Raw genomic sequence first — 21499 nt, 5'->3', positions numbered from 1 at the left:
ACATCTGAGGCTGTGTTTATAGAAACCCCTGAGAAAGAGTGCCTCTATTGTGACAGTATAGCCTGAAGTTCCCTCCGTTGCCTTCTCATGACCCTATAATTAGGCATCATAACTTGGCGTCAGCTTCAAATGCTGTCCAGATGTTCCTAGAATTTCTGCAAGTCAGGCTCAATAAGTCACTTAGAGTTCATATAGCCAGGACAGGCTAAGAAAGCAGAGGATTCTGGGTCAGTTGCTTTTCTCCATGTTGGTTTTCAGGCTCAGGTACACTCATCACTGTTCACCATTTTCTAGAACATTGCTGTCTACATTACTCTTAGTTCTCCTTAAAGGAATTTGCTTTTGTAAGGTGCGGCCTTAAGCAAATCTATTCTACATTGACCTATAAGTTACTACACAGCCTCCAATGTTAGCCTGTTATATCTGAAAGACATTAGCCTCAAACCTGCTAAGTCTGTTTAATCACCACAATGTAAATTTGGCACCTTACTTGCGCAGATCAGGAGTGAGTGATCGTTAACATCTTAAAAGTGAAAAATGAGGGGTCTGGATGAAATGGAGGGAATTCAGGCTGAAAAGCCAGGAAGGTCTTCATATGCTGTAGATGGACTGGGTGAACTGGCAGATTAATTGGGAAAATTGGTTAGTTCATTGCTGTACAAGTTAGAAAATTCCCCTACTTACGTCTGTAAAAGTTGACTTACTGGGGGTAAATGCATCTAAATAACATGGGTAAAATCTATTTGCATATACCTATAAAATTTTAAATAAAAATACACAGGTTTATCATTTGCACACACTTATGTGGCTAAATTCTAGCTTATCCAACTAATTAGTGCCTTAGCAAAAAAAGATATAGTTGCGATGGAGAAGGTACAGAGAAGGGCAACCAAAATGATAAAGGGGATGGAACAGCTCCCCTATGAGGAAAGGCTGAAGATGTTAGGGCTTTTCAGCTTGGAAAAGAGACGGCTGAGGGAGGATATGATAGAGGTCTTTAAGATCATGAGAGGTCTTGAACGAGTAGATGTGACTCGGTTATTTACACTTTCGAATAATAGAAGGACTAGGGGGCATTCCATGAAGTTAGCAAGTAGCACATTTAAGACTAATCGGAGAAAATTCTTTTTCACTCAACGCACAATAAAGCTCTGGAATTTGTTGCCAGAGGAGGTGGTTAGTGCAGTTAGTGTAGCTTGGGTTCAAAAAAGGTTTGGATAAGTTCTTGGAGGAGAAGTCCATTAATGGCTATTAATCAATTATATTTAGGGAATAGCCACTGCTATTAATTGCATCAGTAGCATGGGTTCTTCTTAGTGTTTGGGTAATTGCCAGGTTCTTGTGGCCTGGTTTTGGCCTCTGTTGGAAACAGGATGCTGGGCTTGATGGACCCTTGGTCTGACCCAGCATGGCAATTTCTTATGTTCTTAAGTAGTAGCATTTATCCAGCTAAAGTCTGATTAATGAATTTATTTATTTAGCATTTTTCTATACCGACCTTCATGGTTAAATACCATATCAGATCGGTTTACATCTAACAGGGAAGAAACTGTAACAGAAAACAACATTTTTTTATATAAACAGAAGAATCAAAGTTACATTCAACAGGGATGGTAAACTTGGAGGCTTAAGCAGATGGAAAGAAAGGCCTAGGAGGGCAGTAGGTTAAAGACAGAATACCAACTCGGTAACATGGCTAGTGCTTGTTAAGTAGATAGATGAGAAAGAATTGGAGCTTGTATAGAACTTAGAGCAGGACAAGTTCCATAGATCTTGGGAAGGGTTTAATCATCTAATGTGTATCCGAAGGATCTGGGAAGGCTTGGCGGAACAGCCAAGTCTTGAGTTTTTTCTTGAATGTAAGGAGGCAGGGTTCCAGCCTGAGGTCTGAGGGGATGTTGTTCCACATGGCTGGGCCTGCTGTCGAGAAGGCTCGGTCTTTGGTCGAAGTGAGGCGCGAGGCTTTGTTTGGAGGGGCTTGTAGAGAGCCTTTGTAGATTTCTCTAATCGGTCTGTTTGAAGAATGAAATTTGAGTGGGATTTTGAGGTCAAGTTGAAGGTGATTATGGATTAATCCGGCTAAGTAGCAGCAAAGACTACTTAGCTGGATAAATCTGAAAAGTGCTAATTGTCTGTCTAAAGAGCACATTTTTAATAGAAAGGCCCATCTTTCAGAGAAGAGGAATCAGCAAAAAATTCTCATGAAGCCCCCCCCCCCCCCCCAGCACTTCACAATTCTGTGGGATCAAGGTTTTGATAGCTTCACTCAAGCACATTATGCAGCATAAGAACATAAGAAATTGCCATGCTGGGTCAGCCCAATGGTCCATCAAGCCCAGCATCCTGTTTCCAGCAGAGGCCAATCCAGGCCACAAGAACTTGGCAAGTACCCAAACACCAAGAAGATCCCATACCACTGATGTAATTAATAGCAGTGGCTATTAGCTAAGTAAACTTGATTAATAACAGTTAATGGACTTCTCCTCCAAGAACTTATCCAAACCTTTTTTTGAACCCAGCTACACTAACTGCACTAACCACATCCTCTGGCAACAAATTCCAGAGCTTTATTGTGTTGAGTGAAAAAGAATTTTCTCCGATTAGTCTTAAATGTGCTACTTGCTAACTTCATGGAATGCCCCCTAGTCCTCTCAAGCACATTATGCAGCATAAGAACATAAGAAATTGCCATGCTGGGTCAACATGGCATGGTCAGGGAATGGTTAATAGAACGGAAAATGTCATAATGCCTCTATATCGCTCCATGGTGAGACCACACCTTGAATACTGTGTACAATTCTGGGCGCCGCATCTCAAAAAAGATATAGTTGCGATGGAGAAGGTACAGAGAAGGGCAACCAAAATGATAAAGGGGATGGAACAGCTCCCCTATGAGGAAAGGCTGAAGATGTTAGGGCTGTTCAGCTTGGAGGAGACGGCTGAGGGGGGATATGATAGAGGTCTTTAAGATCATGAGAGGTCTTGAACGAGTAGATGTGACTCGGTTATTTTCACTTTCGAATAATAGAAGGACTAGGGGGCATTCCATGAAGTTAGCAAGTAGCACATTTAAGACTAATCGGAGAAAATTCTTTTTCACTCAACGCACAATAAAGCTCTGGAATTTGTTGCCAGAGGATGTGGTTAGTGCAGTTAGTGTAGCTGGGTTCAAAAAAGGTTTGGATAAGTTCTTGGAGGAGAAGTCCATTAATGGCTATTAATCAATTTTACTTAGGGAATAGCCACTACTATTACTGGCATCAGTAGTTCTTAGTGTTTGGGTAATTGCCAGGTTCTTGTGGCCTGGTTTGGCCTCTGTTGGAAACAGGATGCTGGGCTTGATGGACCCTTGGTCTGACCCAGCATGGCAATTTCTTATGTTATGTCCTTCTATTACTCAAAAGTGTAAATAACAGATTCACATCTACTCGTTCAAGACCTCTCATGATCTTAAAGATCATGCATGCATGTCCAAAATAAGATATACTTATTGTAAGCACTGGCTGTCCATACATGAACAAACATATCTTTCTTCCCAGTGCTTGAACAGGCTTCACTAGCAAACATCTTAGAAGCAATTTATGTATTTGCAAGTCAGGGAACTGTTAAGTTAAAACAAATGCAATATATTTTATCCCAGACCCTAATTAATACCGTACAAAATTTAGCATACGGGGTTTATTTATACTTCCCCAGCAGTCCCCAACCAAGCAAGCCACAGCTCTGCACTGTAGCCAAGGAGGGAGAGTCCCAAGCCAGGTTCTCCAGGCGAGCAACTTCAACCGGACACGTGTATATGATTCAAACATGTAATTAGTGACAGAGGACTGTAAAAGTTGTGGCTCAGATCCTATTTACAAATCAATCATTTCTGCATGAAGGTAGCCGCTGCCCCTGGATTTCTGCCTGAGGAAGGAACGATTAAAAGAAGCCTACGCGGCACGCGCCAAGGGCAGCACCCGCCGGCGCAGAAAGCCACGCCCCTACCCCGACGCTTCTCCCTTGATTGACAAGTCCCTCGTGCCAATCAGGACTCAGGAACGGAGGGGCGGGGTTCTGGCGGTGGCTTCGCCCGCCCGCTACTTCCGGGGGAACTGGGAAGGGCCTGGAGAGGCAGGTCTTTTTCATTTGGGGCTGGTGGGACTGGGATTATCCGCTCGTCCTGAGAAACCCGAGGCTGCACCGCAGCCTTAGATAATCCCCTTCTAGGGCCTAAAGCCAAGGACCTGAGTCCAGCCCTTAGTTGGTATTTATACATTTATTTATGGGCATAGGCTAGTCCGCCTTAATAGGAATCTGGATCTGCATAGCTGCAGCATTTATGGCACTGGTTCTCCGCACGGTCTTTGGGACCCGTCTGGTCTGCAGGAAATCCACAATGAATGATGCATATTTGCATGCACTAACCCGTCTGCATGTAAACACATCTCATGCATCTTCCATTGTGAAAAGCCTGAGTGGATTCTGAGGCCAAGGATAGAAACACAGACGAATAGTGATGTTTTGAGTCTTGCTCCATGTCGTAATTGTGAGAACCACAGCGTTTCCTCTTTAAAAATGAGTCGGTACCCACTGGGAAGTACAAGCAAGGAGTTACAAATAAACCCCTCACACGGGCTTGACTGAGATGGCTCAGGTGCCCTCCTCCCAGAGCTGCTCCTTGCCCCTACACTTGTGGGAGAACTGTGTGCAAAGGGGCTTTCCCCCCTTGTAAACACCCATGAACTTGGAGAGAATCCCTTTGGAAATTGCTTCCTGAAGTCCTAAATGAATTATTTCTTTTAAAAATTGTGATGCATTATTAGTGATAATAATTTGATATTCCAAAATCAGGGAATACTTTTGAAGTGACCTCCTACATATGATGGATACCTAAAATGAGATCAATGGAATGTCTCGAGGATCGGTCCTAAGGCCAATTGTGCTCAATTTCTTTATGAGTCATATCGCAGAAGGATTAGGAGGAAAAATGTGTCTTTTTGTGGCTGATGCTAAACTCTGCATCATGACTTTATAAAAATATTCCGCTATATAAATAGGCTCATGCTATCTTTATGTTTATGTGAATGTAGAATGAGTGACCATCATACAGCACCCTTACAACTCGTGGCTTGTTTGAGCCTTTTCAAGCGCTGGGGCTTTTTAATCATAGGTCACGTTCTTCTTGAATGTTCATATGAAGTCTATAATATTTAATGTATTCCCCTAACGGCTATACAAAGTGCACTTATCTTTAAACAAGTTGTCCACACTGCAGCGATGCTCGCTTGTTCCGACACTGCAATGATTCGAAGTTACTCTTTTATTCCTTCTTCAGGGAAATCACAGCTGAAGCTGCAATGCATAGGTTTGTTTGAGAAAGTGCGGTCAATTTACTGTCGGGTGAAGTTATTAGTTACGTTATTGGTGCCACAAGCTACCTGTCTACGTTCTGTCCCGATATTGCATCGTAGCAGATACATCTGAGGGAATAGATGGAATGAGAAGTGAAGAGTGATGATTAGCAGCTTATAAGTGTCAGTGCAAAAATGCCGACTTCAATTTTGGCTGCAGAAATACAAATGAACAGTACATGGTAAGGGATGAGACACTGATGTCTGCAGAGCAGGAAAGAGACCTTGGGGTGATTATATCCGATGATTTCATGGCTGGGAAACAGTGTGACAAGAAATCAGAAAGGTGTGGGACAAACTCAGGATGCCTGCTGGCTAGAGAATGGGAATGAACAAATGGGGTAACTTCTGTTGCATCTAAAGTTTATGTTTCTGCTGGGGGGTGGCCTGCACAGAGCAGCAGTTACCCCCTTAACAGAAGGCTTGGGGGTAGCTTGCACTCAGCGGCAGTTGCTACTACCCCCCTCCCCCTCCCAAAAATAACAACTTGCTGGGCAGACTAGATGTAGCATTTTGGTTTCTATCTGCTGTCTTTCGTTATAAGATGCTGACCTGGAGGGATGCTAGAGTTTGATCGGCCAATAAAGCTCTACTAACCATACCCTCGGTCAAAACCGCAAAACTGACCCAAGTTAGAGAGAGAGCGGGGCCAATATTATGGAACGCATTACCACTCGAATTAAACTAATGAAAGATTTAAAACTCTTCAAAAAAAGTTGAAAAACATGGCTCTTCAAAAAAGCCTTTCACAGTGAGGTCGATGAATAAGAACACCTACACACAGCTGAAAGTCACCCACAAGCGTAATTGCTTACTTTATTATTTTCATCATAATTAAGTATTAAATTAAGAGAAGGACAGTATAGAACATATATGATTATCTTATTAATCATATAAATGGAAATCCCAATCCACTTTCCATATACAGTATATTATTGAAACATGTAACCGAAAAATTTTTCGGCAGCCTCTGGACAATTTATAAACCAAACCAAACTTTTTTCGTGCCTAATTGTAAACCGTTGTGATGGTGCATTACTAAACGACGGTATAGAAAAGTTTTTAAATAAAAAAATAAATAAAAATAAGGAGGGGGGTATCAGTCCTAGAAAAGAGGAAGCATCCAGACTTTAAGGAACAGAATTCATTCTAAACTGCCATCTTAGCACTTAGTTCAAGTTAAAAGAAATAAAAGGAAGGTTGGCGGTATGGTTTTATTGAAGTGCAAGGAAGGGAAACAGTAGGCACACCCGTAGCAGAGCAGAGGAAAAGAGCAAAGCTGGTGCCAGTATTATGTTTTCAGACACAGTGAACACAAGAGGATGATGGCAGCTTCATTTCTTTGAAGAAAGACGCAAGCAGGGCTGGCTTCTAACCTTTCCAATTTCTTTCCACATTGTTCTATTTTATCCAGGTGGTTTTTTTTTTGTTTTGTTCTCTGTTCAGACTGAATGATGCTGGTGGTTTAAAATGGCAATGGGGGTCGGATAGCAGACTGCAAGCATTTTGCAGCCTGAAAGCATGAGGAGGAAAAAAAAAAAAGGTTTGCACAAGCAGAGGGCTGCCAGAGGATCGGAGGAGTGAGCTGATCTTTTCCGCCGTCTCCTCTCCTCCCGTTGCTTTGTCTTCCGCTTCTGCTTCACCACTCCCCACTCTTTTTTTAATTGCACTTACAGTAATAAGATAAAATGGCGTTATTCCAGGTCCCGAAGAGCCCCTTCTTCACATCCTTCAGGCGGTAGACGATGCCGGCGTTAAACTTGCGCATGTTTCCGTGCTTGGGCTGCTTGGACCAGACGGTGAGCTCGCAGCGGGTCGCCACCACCAGCGAGGAGATGCGGTTGCTCCACTTCAGGGGCATGTAGGGCATGTCGTCCCCGTTCTGGGCGTCCAAAAAGGCCCCGCCGCAGCACTGGTCGTAGTAGGCGCTGCTGTCCTCGAACATACGGGCGCACACTTTGTTGCCCTCCGCATCCTTGATTTCGTTGGGCTGGGGGCACTGGGCCAGCGCCGTGGCCAGAGCGAGGGAGAGAAGGAAGGAGACCTGAATCGGCCGCATTTCTGTGGTAGTTCTGCTCTGTGGAGGCAAAATGAAGTGGCTGTGCTGGAGGCAGCTGCCCTATTTATAGGGTGCAGCCAGGCAGCAATCGGTCCCTTTGTGTACCCTGTGGAAATCTTTAACTCTTAACTAATGTTTGATTTGTTAATCAAGGGAGCAGTGAGTCACTCAGGCTGACTAAGTGTGAAGATTGTGTGTTTGTGAATAGGTGCTATTCTTTGTTAATCAGCACAGCAGTGAGTCACTCAGGAAATCTAACTAAAAGGTCACGCAGGAAATCTAACTGAAGTGTACATCTCCTAAGGGATTGTTTTGCACTAATTTACCTTAGAAGCACATTAGAAATTAGAAGGAAAGAGCTCAGTAACCCACATTCCAGTGGAAACACTGAGAGGAGAGGATCACCTTGCTGGTGGCTGAAAGGAATCATAAGTTTTTGCTTGGGACATTGACTTTTTTAAAAGTATTGGGGCAAAGTTAACTATTTGGGAATATTATTTTGTGTGTTTGTGCCTTTAATAGTCAGAAAGGCAGTGAATAAACAAGTTAGACTGTTTGCATTTTTAAATAGTCAATAAGGTAGCAGTAGATAGTGTGTTTATTTTTAAAAGTCTGCAGAACTGAGTGTTCTCCAGACTTTTAAAGAGCTGAGTGTTTGTATTTAATACTAACTGAGTGCATTGTATTGAAAAAAAAACAACACACAAACCCCCCCCCCCCCCCCCCCCCCCCCCCCGACAAAAAAGTAGCCAGAAGCTAGAAATAAGCTAGGAGCAGTATATACCAAAGTAAAAAAGTTGAATAGTTCAGCTCAGTTACTCACCTTGGAAAGGTGTTGAGGAAGTGTGATTGGGTTTGAATAGGGACCAACATTTGTTAATCAAGGGAGCAGTGAGTCACTCAGGCTGACTAACTGAAGTTAGACTGTTTGGATTTGGAGGAGAAGTCCATTACCTGCTATTAAGTTCACTTAGAGAATAGCCACTGCCATTAGCAATGGTTACATGGAATAGACTTAGTTTTTGGGTACTTGCCAGGTTCTTATGGCCTGGATTGGCCACTGTTGGAAACAGGATGCTGGGCTTGATGGACCCTTGGTCTGACCCAGTATGGCATTTTCTTATGTTCTTATGTTCAATTTTGCTGTTGAACAGGTGGTTGAGTGAAATCTCACCTCAGATATTGTGTTCAGTTCTGGAGATCCTACCTCCAGAAGGACATAGATAAAAGTGAGGCGCGGTCCAGAGAATGCCTGCCAAAACGGGAAGAGACTTAGAGGAGAGGATACCATAAAGACATTTAAATATCTGAAAGCTATTACTAGTGCTCAAGAAGCAAATTTGTTTCAAGGGAAAGGAAGCTGTGCAACAAGGGGAGCGTGAGATGAGGCTCCGAGAGGCTAAACTGAGGAGAGAATTCTTTTTTTTTTTTCATGGAAAACTTGGTGGATGCATGGAGTTGACTTCCCGAGGTGGGTGGTAGCAGGTGAAAAAGTAACAGTTTAAGAAGGCGTGGGGTAAGCACAAAAAGATTCTTAGTTGCTAAAAGTGGAAACAGCGGAAAGGCACAGCCTAGCAACTTTATAATTTACCAGTTCATCGGTGAGTGTCGGCCCTGCCGGAACCTATGGGAAGGTGGTGACCATGAAACGTTAGCGTTCCTAGTGGTAACGCAGGCACCCCCTACGTGGCTGTCATGCACTAGCAGCTGGGACTGTCTGGCAAGCGGCACATTCGGTAATAGCTAGAAGTGCCAGTGGAAACGGGGGTGCCCCGTCACTGGCTCTGTCTAGCAGGCTGCACAGGGGACCTGGGAGGCTAGCTAGCTAGCAATGTTCAGGTGTTTAGATCGCACCGTGATGATAGAGCAGACAGCAGCAGCTGGGTCCATCTAGCAGGCTGCGCCAGGTATATTGGAGGCTGGATGTTCAGGCAATAGCCACACTAGCACTGCTGGCTACCTGGATTATTACAGAGCCTTGGGGTTCAGCACGGCAAAGGCGGGTATCTTGTATGCTTTTCTATCCAAGATGCTGAAATACTGAGGAGGAATTGGATAAGGAGAAATTTTGCAGGCAGTCACATTCTGTGACTGGCAGCTGGGATTTATCCTTCGAAGCGAGGACAGAATAACCGGGCAGACTGAGTAGACCGATGTGGTCTTTTTCTGTCCTCGTGTATTGTTACTGTGTCACTGAGAGTAAAGAAGTCACAGTATTTCGGTAGGAAGCCTTTAATCCCTGCGCCTTACAACCCTTCTCCCAGAAGCATTTTTGCAGTCCTGGGACTGGTTCACAGGCACAGGCGCTTATTTCTCTCTCTGCGGTTTGAGAGGCAGGTAAAGAGAAGGCCGGCTGATAATGGGATTTTTAACAAGCTTCCCTGAGTGCCTTCATTCAGCAAATGTCAGCCTTTCCATTCCGGGAATGACTTTGGTCCGCCGGCTCCCCTGACTCGATAGCCCAGCAATTCCAGCTCCTCGGAGGCAAGATAAATAGCAAAGGCCTGTAACAGGGACATTCTCATAATGATTCGTCTCCAACAGCGTTTCTCTCGCGGTCCTCGGTGCAGTGACACCAAGCCCCTTGTTTTCAAATGATCCAAAATAGCAAAATAGCAAGGTTAATCTCCCCAGGCGCGTGGCATAGCACTGTCTTTCTTCCAGGGTAACCTCAGTGCATTTTCCTATAGCTGAAACACAACCTCCGCCTCCAGTTCTAAGAACACATTTTTCAATTAGACAAAATCTTTCCAGTGCTCTTTTTTTTTAATGTTGAATTATTATTTCGTTCCTGGGGTGAAGCCCCTGAGCAGCGCTCTGTACGCTTTCTCTGTACGGTTTCTGGGTGGCTGCTGGAGGCTTCGTCAGATGGGTTCTTTTCCCAGCGTGGAAGTTTCCAGGTCTCCAGCACATTCCTTGCCCGGATGTCCTCTTTGCCCCCCAGAGGGTGAGAAGCAGTACAATCTGCGTCCCATCCTTTATGGACTGTGAATCTGGTGATTGCACGTAATATCTTTTATCCAGGTGAGTGTTATCAGGGAATTTCCTTATCTTTCCTGGGATTTCTAACTTGTAATACTACCAACCAGCTCAAGGAAGCAGGGATCGGAAATCAGCTTCTCATGCCTGTGAACTGCTGTAGGTTTGCAATCTTAAACTTGTTTAGCCTCACTCACAGGCCGATACAGTAAAAATTGCGGGAGAGCGGGCAAGCGCCCGTTCTCCTGTGCGCGCGATTCTGAAAAATAATTTATTCAAATTAGGGCCGGCGGTAAAAAGAGGCGCTAGGGACACTAGCGCGTCCCTAGCGCCTCTTTTTGGACAGGAGCGGCAGCTGTCGGCGAGTTTGACAGCCGACGCTCAATTTTGCCAGCGTCGGTTCTCAAACCCGCTGACAGCCACAGGCTCGGAAACCGGACACCGGCAAATTTGAGCGTCCGGTTTTCAAGCCGTGAGCCATGGGCCGATTTTAAATTTTTTTATTATTTTAAACTTTCGGGACCTCCGACTTAATATCGCCATGATATTTGCATAAACTCTCCCTTATTTACTCCCTGCGTTTCATGCTGTATTGAAGCCTTTTTTTTCTCATTTATTAGATGGTAAGGTTAAAATGTTACTCAGGTCTTACTCTAGTTGCCACTAGTTGTCATGGATTTCTCCTGGTTAAAAGACCATGTTTTTAATAGATGTCGAATGTTCAGGTAATCATTCGTGCTTTATTTATTTATAAAATCTATATTCCACGGTTCAAAGTGGATTATATAAAAACATTCATAATAAAACAGCATAAAATAAATAAATGACCAAAACAACCAATAAAAACATAAAACAGTAATAAAGAAAAAGCATACATAAGAACTACATAAAACAGATTAAAACAAGGAGACTCAACAAAATATAGAGTTCATGGAAGAATGAATAAAAACAATTATAGAAATCAAGGAAATATAACACAGATGAAAAATAAGTACAGTTAGTCCGGTGCTAAGTACACGCTTCACCAAAAGCCATCCTAAAGAGAAAAGTCTTCAAGCATGGTCACACACAAATTGCAATGGTGCAGGGGAGGCCTGTGATGCACCCCTTCACGTTCTCAGCTCTCTTCTCAGATCCCAAAAGTCACCCAGCAGGGAAAACAAAATCCTTTTCTTTCCGCACTCCTCTCCTGGCTAGGAAGGGCAGGCACAAAACTTCACCAACTCCAAAAATACTCAAAAGACAGAGATGCCACAATCCAGCCACTGGCGGGGAGTCAGAAAATGTGATTTTCTCCCTTCCTAGTCCCACTCAGAGCAGAGATAGGGGAACTAACAAAAATTATCCCTGTCCTTCAAACTTTAACCCTAAACCCCATATTAATGCCAGGAGCCTAGCACTGCAACAACCTCCAGGAGGGGGCGCTATGCCAAAATGTAATGCTCTTCTACTACTTCTCTAATGGCACTAAGGCCATCTCTTAGAGCAGGTCCCCATGGGATCTCTACCAGCATGAGCCTCACTCTCCCTCCTCCCTGCTGCCAGTTTCCTGCAGATGTTTCAACCACAGGGTCCCCATTGTTTCACAGGTCTCGCTGGCACCACATGTTCAGACATCAGATTGAAGCCAGCAGAGGGGTCAGATGTAGGATGCTCTCCACCTGCCAGCAGGAGGGAAAGGGGGAAAGGAAGTTGTGGGGTGAGGAGGGATGCTTAGGGGTGCATGAGATATAAATCTGACAATGTTTGAGGAAGAGGAGGGGGATATGACTTCAAGGGGAGGACGAAGGGGAATAGGTAGGACTTGGAAGAGAAGAGGATGGTGCGGGAGAGAGGACTCAGGGAGGACAGAGAGGGAGTGAGGGAAAGAGAAACCTTTGCATTCATTACCATTAGTGCCCTTAGCTTAGGGACAGTGAGCTTAGTAATGAGGGGAGGTGCCATTTCTTACAGCCCCTTCTTTGAAGGCACTAGGATGGCCGTCCCTCTCGTGGGAAATGAAAGGGGCTCTCTCCTGAGAGGCTGGGGGCAGTACAGTTTGATTAGGGGAGTTAGGAGGAAGAACTGGAGCTTAGCCCTTGATTGATTTCACTTGGCTGCAGTTCCTGGGGAAGGTCGGGAAGGTGCCTTGCAGGCCACTCATTGGCTGCTTGGTAGGCTTTTGGGTCGTTTTGGGGGAATTTGAAGATTTTTCTTGGCAGGAAGCCCGCGAGACCCCTGGGTGCTTGCCTGAAGGGAAGTCACGGGGAAACCTCTCCCTGGGGGGCCCAGGATAGGGAGGACCTAACCCCTCTGCAACCTCCTGGAGGACAGAGGTATGGTGGTGACCTTCTGGTGTTTTGGGTAAGTTTGGGAAACAGAGATTTTGGTTAAAAGATCTGGAGGAAGAGGTTTTCTGCCTCTCTTCCTACCCTGCCTGAGGAACATCGAGAGCTGCCCGTTCCCAAGTGGATCCCTTCTGACGTGGGATTCAATAAGTTAAGAGAGAATGAGAGAGACCTTGGAGAACTATGAGTAAGACTAAAGCTGATTAACTCCCACTTGGAGTCTTCACCCCGGAGAGAGAGAGAGATATTTTTTGCCCACTTGGGAATTTCATTTATCCAAGCCCTGGATGGTGTGGGTGTCCCTCGCTCTGGAAGAGACAGAGAGGCCCTTGCACAGATACAGAGAGTAAGAACTGACGTGAACTGTGACAATTACCATTCAGAGAACACCTTCAGTAACATTTCTGGACGCTCACCCAGAGTCTCCTGCGTCATTTGCTTGACACTCACATCCATCAGAGGGAGAGAAAAGGCGATCCATCTCCCAGGGAAGAGAAACAGTGCCACCCCCCTGGAGGAGCCGTCTTCCCCCCGTCAGTAAAAGAATCCAGCCCCAGGTGAAGGAGTCTGTGTAAGGGAAAACTAAAAACCCGAGCCAGCCCCAGGAGAACTAGAAATGCTTTCATGGCCCCGTCGGTGTTAAGTGGTTACCAGGAGATGGGGTTACACTGGGGATCCCCTTTTCAGGCAGAGAGGTTGGGACCAAGTTAGGGCCGAGGGAAGGAAGTGATAGGGGCTTTGTTCACGTTTCTGGCAGGGACGGTTATATCTATGAAAGCCATCATTCGTGGGTATTCCCGTGGATTGGTCATTTTAGGATGTTGCGCATGAATATTAAAAAAAAAAAAAAAAGCTTGGAAGATTACAAAATAATTCAGGATCTATGGCGAATTTACAGGTTTTTAAAAAGCGTGGAAAAACAATACATACAAGGCACTAGCAACTTAATTTTATGAGGCGGGGAAGGGAAGAGAGGGAGGACTGGAGTTTAAGGGGTGGGAGAGAGGACCAAGGATCAGGCTGAGGGAGAAAGGAGATAAAGTGAAAGCAGAGAGATGAGGAATTTGGGTGGGAGGGGGAGGGGGTGCGTGCACAAGAGGAGAAGGAGAAAGGAAGACCCCGGATTTAAGCGTGTAAACCAGCCTTTGAAAATTGCCCAGGGGGTTGAACGAGCAAAAGCTGATGCAAAAGGAAGTTCATGTGAACGTTTGTGTGTGCCTGAGCGAGGCATTCCCGGGGGTCTCGCCGGAGCAGGGAAACCATTTACATGCACACCCTGTCCTCCCAGAGATGTGCATTTTATCAGTATCCGTTTTGGGAAGATATCGCTCACCACTCTCTTTCCGTGTGCCTGAAAGGGCAGAATGAGGCCAGGTTCTGCCTAGTGACCTGCAGCTCGTTTTTCCTGCCGCCGGGTACCCGTTTCAGAATTCTCTTCCTGGGTGAGATTTTGATTTGGCAGTCAGCTTTCTGCCACTGTTTCACTAAGCACTGCTGCCCTCCTGTGTTTCCAGCAAAAAATTGTAGATGTGATATTTAATTCATTCCATTACTCCTGAACCTCTCTTACATCTACAGATCCACAGGTAGATTTTAAAGGCGTTGCACTGTGAGAGGGGCACTTTCAGTGGGAGATATATATTTATAGAGAGAGTGTCAGATTGTCTCTCTCTCTTTCTCTCACACACACATGCACGATATAAATGAATAAGTAATATTTTGTTCGTTTGTTTTTTAAATGTACAGCTTGACTTTTTCAAAAGATCAAGGAGGAAGTACAAACAAGTGGAAGGAGTAATATAATAGACACTAGTGACCTAAATCCGACCCTGTATGGTCCCTCTCTAGGCTTAGGCCCCAGGTGACTGTGCCATCTGCTCCCCCCACCCCCTGCTATGTCACTGAGTCGAAGAGAGATGTTCTGGAGGGTCCACTGAGGGGTCTGTTCAGTCGCTTTTTGGAAAAAGGGAGTAGGAACTGGAGAAGGGTGGGTTTTGTAATAGTGAGCAGGTTGGATATCACAGAGCGGTGGGTAAATCAATGGAAAGGATAGTGAAGTATCCGGCAGGATCTCAGCAGCATGGTCGGGTCACACAAACCTGATCAATCTCTTTGACTGGGTGACTAGAGAATTAAATTTGGGGTATAGACTGGATGTAGTGTACTTGGGTTTCAGCAGAGTTTCCGATCCCTGCCCACACAGAAGGCTGATAAATAAACTGAGCAGACTTGGGGTAGGTCCTAAGGTGGCGGGCTGGATTAGGAGCTGGCTGAGTGATGGTCGACAGAAGGTGTTGGTAAATGGAATTCATCCTGAGGAAAGAGGAGTAATCCGTGACGTATCCCATGGACCAGACCTGGGTCTGATTCTGTTCAATATCTTTGTGAGCGATATTGCAGAGGGATCAGAAGGAAAAGTTTGCCTTTTTTGTGGGTGACAATTAGATCTGCAACAGGATAGACCTCCGAGGGAGTAGACAGAATGCAAAGTAATCTAAGGAGGGGTCGAGTGCTTAGCTTTTAAGATTCTGTGCAAAAAAAGTGTAGATTCATCCATTTGGGTCTCAGAAATCTGAGGGAGCAGTACATAGTGCGGGGGTGAGATCCAGAGGTGCACAAACCAAAAGAGGGCGATCATCGGCTGTGATGCCGCACAGTCTTGTCGGGAGGGCAGCTGAGGGAATAAAGGCAACGCTGAGCGTAATGAAATATCTGTGATCCTGAGACCTTGCGTTACGCTGACCCGGACAAGGGCTGTGTTCACAGCCCTCTATAAGCATTTTCCCAAGGTTTTTACTACCTATTAAAACGTTTGTTTGCAAGTTAAGCTGCAGGCTGGCGGGTAGGAGAACTTGCCACAGTCAGAAGCACTGACTTATACAAGAACATAAGAATATAACTAAGACATGCCAAGATGGATCACATCAAGGTCCATTGAGCCCAGCATCCTGTCTCCTGCAGTGGCCAATTAGTTTCACAAGTACCTGGCAGATCTACGGTTAGTATCCCTTCTTACTCTACTGCCAGGACAGCAGTAGCTCTCTTTCCTCTCCGGGCCAATACAGTAAACTGCCCGGGAGAGCTGGCGAGCGCCTGCTCTCCCGACATGTGCCCAGGTCACTCTCCTGGGCGCGCGATTCACTAAGGAAAGGTATGCAAATTAGGACCCGCGGTAAAAAGGAGGCGCCAGGGACCCTAGAAGCGGCGGCTGTCAGCGGGTTTGACAGCGAACTCAATTTTACCGGCATCGGTTGTCGAACCCGCTGACAGCCACGGGTTGGGAAACCGGACGCTGGCAAAATTGTGCGTCCGTCTTCCAACCCGCGAGCCGCGGGCAGATTTTTTAAAATTTATTTTTGGGTCCTCCAACTTAATATCGCCTTGATATTAAGTCGGAGGGTATACAGAAAAGCAGTTTTTTCTGCTTTTCTGTACATTTTCCCGGTGCCAGCCGAAATTAACTCCTACCTTTGACAGGAGTTAATTTCTGAGAGTAAAATGTGCGTCTTAGCTGCACATTTTACTTTCTGGATCGTGTGGGAATAACTAATAGGCCCATCAATATGCATTTACATGATTCGGGGGGGTTGGCCACGCGTTTTCCACGTGCTATTACCCCTTACTGTATAAAAATAGCACGTCAAAAATGCGCGTCCAAACGGGAGCTAACGGTGCGCTCGGCCTGAGCGCACTTTACTGTATCGGCCTGAATGTGATACAGACTTTCCCTCCAGGAACCTGTCCAAACCTCTTTTAAACCCGGCTATGCTCGTCGCCTTGACCACGTCCTCTGGCAACAAACTCCCCAGCTTGATTGTGCGCTGAGTGAAAAAGTCCTTCCTATGATCAGTTTGCTGGTGGTTAAGTTTCTTGCTTTAGTATTATTTATGTGGCGTCCCACCTTTATCACCCTTTTTCCATGTTTTCATGTGCATTTTTGCATTTTCAGATCCTCCCCAGGTGCAGGCCCTTCCCCTGTTTTGGGACTGGTCCAAGTTCCCCTGTATAAACAGGGTCGAGCTGGATGGATGTAGCTTTGGATTGGAGGTCGATTCTGTTTTGAAGTGGAGTTTTTGGTGGATGCCTGTAGGCCCCACGACCTGCAATCGTGGGATATTTTTCAAGCACAGACGTTCTGCGTGAGCATTCACAGACTGAGAGGATTCTCCAAAAGGAACCCTTACCCTCCCAATCTTGGAAGGGGTCTTGAGGAAGACGAGAATAACAGGGGTTTTTGACTTTGAGCGAGTTGGCTAATTTTTGGACCAGCTTCCAAGCTCAGAAGAGGGCACCGGATTTTGGTTCTTGCACTCTGTGCCTAATTCAAGCAGCGTCATCAGGATCCCAGGCACCGTTCTGAAATTTGGCAACAGCAGGGCAGGAGGGAGCCAGCTGCTCTCTCCTGCCCTGACCTTTTGGACCTCTGAAAAGGGTAGGCAGGGGCAGGATCTGCCAGGAAGAGGGGGCAGCCCTGTGAACTCTGCAGGAGTTACTGAAACAAGAATCCCTGTCTTTTCATTGCTACAGAAACCGATAAGTCTGCAAAATATGAGACAAAAACAGGATCACTATCTCCGATGTAATTCGGTTCTAAGAATGACAGGGACATGCGGAAATTACTGTCCCTGGTGGGGTTTTTTGTGGTTGGAAAGTCATTTTAGCGGAGACTTGAAGCAGTTCGTCTGCCGGCCACCTGCACCCGCTCCGGGATTTACTTCCTGCCAGAGATTTTAATTTGGCAGCCGGGTGAAACCTTTTTGCAGGGTTTCACCAAGCACTGCTGCCCTCCTGTGTTACGCTGAGAAAGCGTAGATAACGCTTGCAGGACTCCTGAGCCTCTCTCCTCTCTGCAGAATCCGCAGAGTCAGCGTAACTTGGAGAGGCTGAAAATCTGATGCAGACATAATAATAATGACCTACGTTTGCAAGTCTCATTTCTGAGCCCGAACTCACTTTTTGGAGGTGAGTTGCTTCCGATAGGGACCCGATAGCTGGGAGCCTGCGCTCTCCTGCCAGAAAAAGCAGTGCCGGACGCCGCCAGGGCCAAAATCTGTAGCGCTCAGGTGTTTCTTGCGCCTGCACAGGTTGGGAACGGTGAAGCCCTCACTCCTCCCTCCTCCTGGCTCCCCTCCTTCTCGCATGCAAGGAAGTGGAAGGGTTTTGCCACTCCACCCCCTTCGCAGTCAGAAAGCTTTCAAGGCCTGGTCCCAGTGGCTGAGTCACAGTAACACAGTAATGATGGCAGAAAAGGGCCAACTGGTCCATCCAGTCTGCCCAGCAAACTTCCTGTGATAGCATCTGCCGCACCGTGCGGGCTATCCCCATGTTTCTCTTAAGAGTGGCAACTGCTGCTCCGGGCAGCTATTCCCAAGCCTTATGATGACCCATAAAAAATTTCCCGCTAGCAACATTTTTACTGCGTGATGAGTCTTCTTGAAAATTCAGACAGTGCTGACATGCTTTGCTTATGGACCTGGCCGCAGAAGCAGTCCTGTGCTTTTTCCCTTGTGTCTGCGCATCAGTGCCCCAGACCGTAAAAGTCAGGGTCTGTGTTCGTTGTCGTCTGAACCCAATTCCCCTTCTACCGTTAGAGCAGAGAGCACTGATGGAGCTGCGTCAACAGCATAAAGGCTCATTGGTTAAGGGCAGTAACCACCACACCAGCAAGTTACCCCCATGTGCTCTTTTCTTTATTCCCATCCTTCAGCCTTTAGGGATCCTCAGTGTTTATCCCGTGCCCCTTTGAAATCTTTCACCTTTTGTCTTCACCACCTCCTCCGGAAGGGCATTCCAGCATCCACCACCCTCTCCATGAAGAAATATTTCCTGACGTTGGTTCTGAGTCGTCCCCCCTGGAGTTTCATTTCATGACCCCTAGTTCTATTGATTTATTTCCAAGGGAAATGGTTTGACATTTGTATATCATTAAAACCTTTCAGGTATGTGAAGGTCTGCATCACGTCTCCCCTGCACCTCCTCTCTTCCAAGGCTGTACATATTCAGATCCTTCAGCCTCTCCTCATAGGTCTTCTCATGCAGACCCCACACCATTTTTGTTGCCCTTCTCTGGACCGCCTCCATCCTGTCTCTGTCCCTTTTTGAGAAGAGGTCTCCAGAACTAAACAGAGTACTCCAGGTGAGGCCTCACCAAGGACCTGTACAAGGGCATTATCACCTCCTTTTCCTTACTGGTTATTCCTCTCTCTGTGCAGCCCAGCATTCTTTTTTTTAAATTTTATTTATACTTTATTAAATTTCTTAAAACATTTTTCAACGAGAAAAGAAAATAAGAAAATTTGGGTTACATTACATTAGATTAATTTCAGGCAAACTTACTGAAGAAAAATATCCACATGTAATTCCAACTTTTAAGTCCACATTACTGGGAGGTTAAACATTAGGTAACAAAAAACAAGGCGCGTCCGTCGGTCTCAGACGGCTTTGCCCTCTGTGCCTCACCTTTCTTCCTTCTCTCTCCTCAAGCCTTGGGAAGATGGCTGCTGCTGCCGCGTCTTCATGCCGCTCTCTCCAGTGTCCCCGGATGGACAAAGGCGACGGTGTTCGCCATGATTTTCCTGAGAGCCTCCTAGGGTCTTTATCCATGTCATGGCGGGAACCTCGGGGGCGTCCCCTCCGAGTGACATCATCACATCCTGGTATTTAGCCTGCCCTTCGTTTGCTAACAAACCGAGTTAGCAAGGATTGGATTGGACTGCCTCCGGTCTAAGCTGCTCTGCCGCTTCCCAGCAGCCGCAGGAGGCTCTCTCTCTGCCCTTTGGGGTAATTCATCGCTAACCTGGGTATCCGCTCCTCGGGGGCCCTTCTTCTCTATTTCAAGTACCTATCTTGGGATACCAGGTACTCGCTCCTCGAGGGCCTGCTCTCCCTAATCTGGTGCCTGCCACTGAACAATTTCTGCCTGCCAGGACCTTCAACGATACAGCTTTCTGCTTCAGCGAGTACTAACCCTTTCAGTCTGTCTCACCTTCAGCTTCAGCGCTCTGTGTCTACATCCGGGACCTGTCCCTGCTACGCTGCACTGCCTATCACCTACTCGAGTATGAGACTGGTCTCCTCTGCTGAGGACCCCTGGACTACTTCACTGGGTTACCGTCACTGCTGCCCGCTCCCCGGGCAGTACCATCGATCTGTACAATAAATACAACTTCTCTGTGTCTGCGTGTATAGAGTCTAGCCCAGTACTGTGGTTCCTCACGGGGCTCCTCCCCGTGGGAGTGGCCATCACCGCAGTACCCAAGAATCCACTCCAACACCTCATAACCATAACAATATATCAGTATGAATATACGGAGCTATTTACTTATGACCAACAACATTATCCAACAAGAGTCATTACAAATCCCTCAACCACCTTTATCAGAAAGAAATTCTTCTAAATGTGCTGGTTCAAGAAAAACAAACTTATTCTTTTGAAATGTAATCAAACATCTATAAGGAAATTTGAGGAAGAATATAGCCCCTATGGCTAACACTCTCTGTCTCAAAACTAGGAATTGCTTTCTTCTTAGCTGTGTTGTTAGATCACAGCCCTAATTTAACATCTTTTTTAGAGGCTTCAGTAGATGATATTCAATTAAGAGCCATCTTGATTGTAGCTTTTAGCTTGGAACAAGACAAAAATCTAGTATTACAAAAATACTTTAAAAATAAAGGGTTTAGTTTTTGTGGTCAATTAATCCAGGTGTTCCCAGATGTTTCAATAAATACACAGCTAAGAAGCCCAGCATTCTTTTAACTTTAGTTATCACCTTGTCACATTGCTTCACAATCTTCAGATCGCTAGATATTATCACCATCAAGGTCTCTCTCTTGATCCGTACACATCAATCTTTCACCCCCCATCACATAAAGCTCTCTTGGATTACCGCACAATGATGAGTGGGCCTGAACAGAAAACCAACATGGAGAAAAGAAAATGACCCAGAATCCTCAGTTTTCTTAGCCTGCCTTAGCTGTATGAACTCTAAGTGACTTATTGAGAATGACTTGCAAAATTCCTAGGACATCTGAACAGGCAGTCAAGCTGGCTGCACCTATGATGCCTAATTATAGGGTCATAAAAGGAGAAGACAACGGCGGGAACTTCAGGCTATCCTTCACAATAAGAAGCACCATTCTCAGGAGTATCTGTAAACACAAACTTCAGATGTGTTAATTGCTCTGACCAGCAAGATTCTAACAGAACAAAGGACTATCTAGAGAGTGATGGTAAATGGGCCCCACTTGGGAGAAATACTTAGGGGTATCTAGGGATGATCTTCTCATGCTGTTGACATGACAACCAATGTAAATTATTCTCTAAGGCAGTCACGCACTCTAGAATCTTCCACAATATTGTATGTTATCTATAAAAGAAGGATCACTTCCTGTACACGATGAGATGCTGGTAGTCAGTTTGTCAGAGGCATGGCATCAGCATCTCCCAAGAATACTTATATTGTTCAATAAAAAATTATGCTTTCAATAAAAATCTAAGTGTTCTTGTCTCCCTGGCCATAAGCATCATAAAAAATGGCGTGGCACTTAACAACCCCAGATGCAGGACTCTGCACTTCTTGCCATTGAATCCCAGCTGCCAAATCTTTGACCTCTCTTCAAGCTTTTTAAAATCATTTTCATTCTCTCTGTTCCTTCAGGCGTGTCCACTCTATTGCAGATCTTAGTATCATCCTCAAATAGTCAAACTTTACCTTCTATCGCTATGTCTATCCTCCCCACAA

The 21499-nt window shown here is 45.6% G+C and overlaps 1 protein-coding gene across 1 annotated transcript; it reads right to left on the bottom strand.

The window, feature by feature from the left end:
• Positions 1 to 6593: 6593 nt before the first annotated feature.
• On the bottom strand, positions 6594 to 7502 carry LOC115100435 (syncollin-like). The gene has a single exon (XM_029618908.1). The coding sequence runs from the start codon at positions 7450 to 7452 to the stop codon at positions 7054 to 7056; it is 399 nt and encodes a 132-aa protein (XP_029474768.1). The 5' UTR covers positions 7453 to 7502; the 3' UTR covers positions 6594 to 7053.
• Between the last annotated feature and the right edge of the window lie 13997 nt (positions 7503 to 21499).

Source organism: Rhinatrema bivittatum, chromosome 10 (assembly GCF_901001135.1).
Source record: "Rhinatrema bivittatum chromosome 10, aRhiBiv1.1, whole genome shotgun sequence".
Taxonomy (NCBI): domain Eukaryota; kingdom Metazoa; phylum Chordata; class Amphibia; order Gymnophiona; family Rhinatrematidae; genus Rhinatrema; species Rhinatrema bivittatum.
The sequence above is the reverse complement of the archived record's forward strand: the minus strand, read 5'-3'. Positions and strand labels throughout refer to the sequence as shown.

Bases quoted from the DNA above. Each gene is read 5' to 3' on its own strand.
- LOC115100435 (XM_029618908.1), bottom strand. From the start codon at position 7,452: ATGCGGCCGATTCAGGTCTCCTTCCTTCTCTCCCTCGCTCTGGCCACG.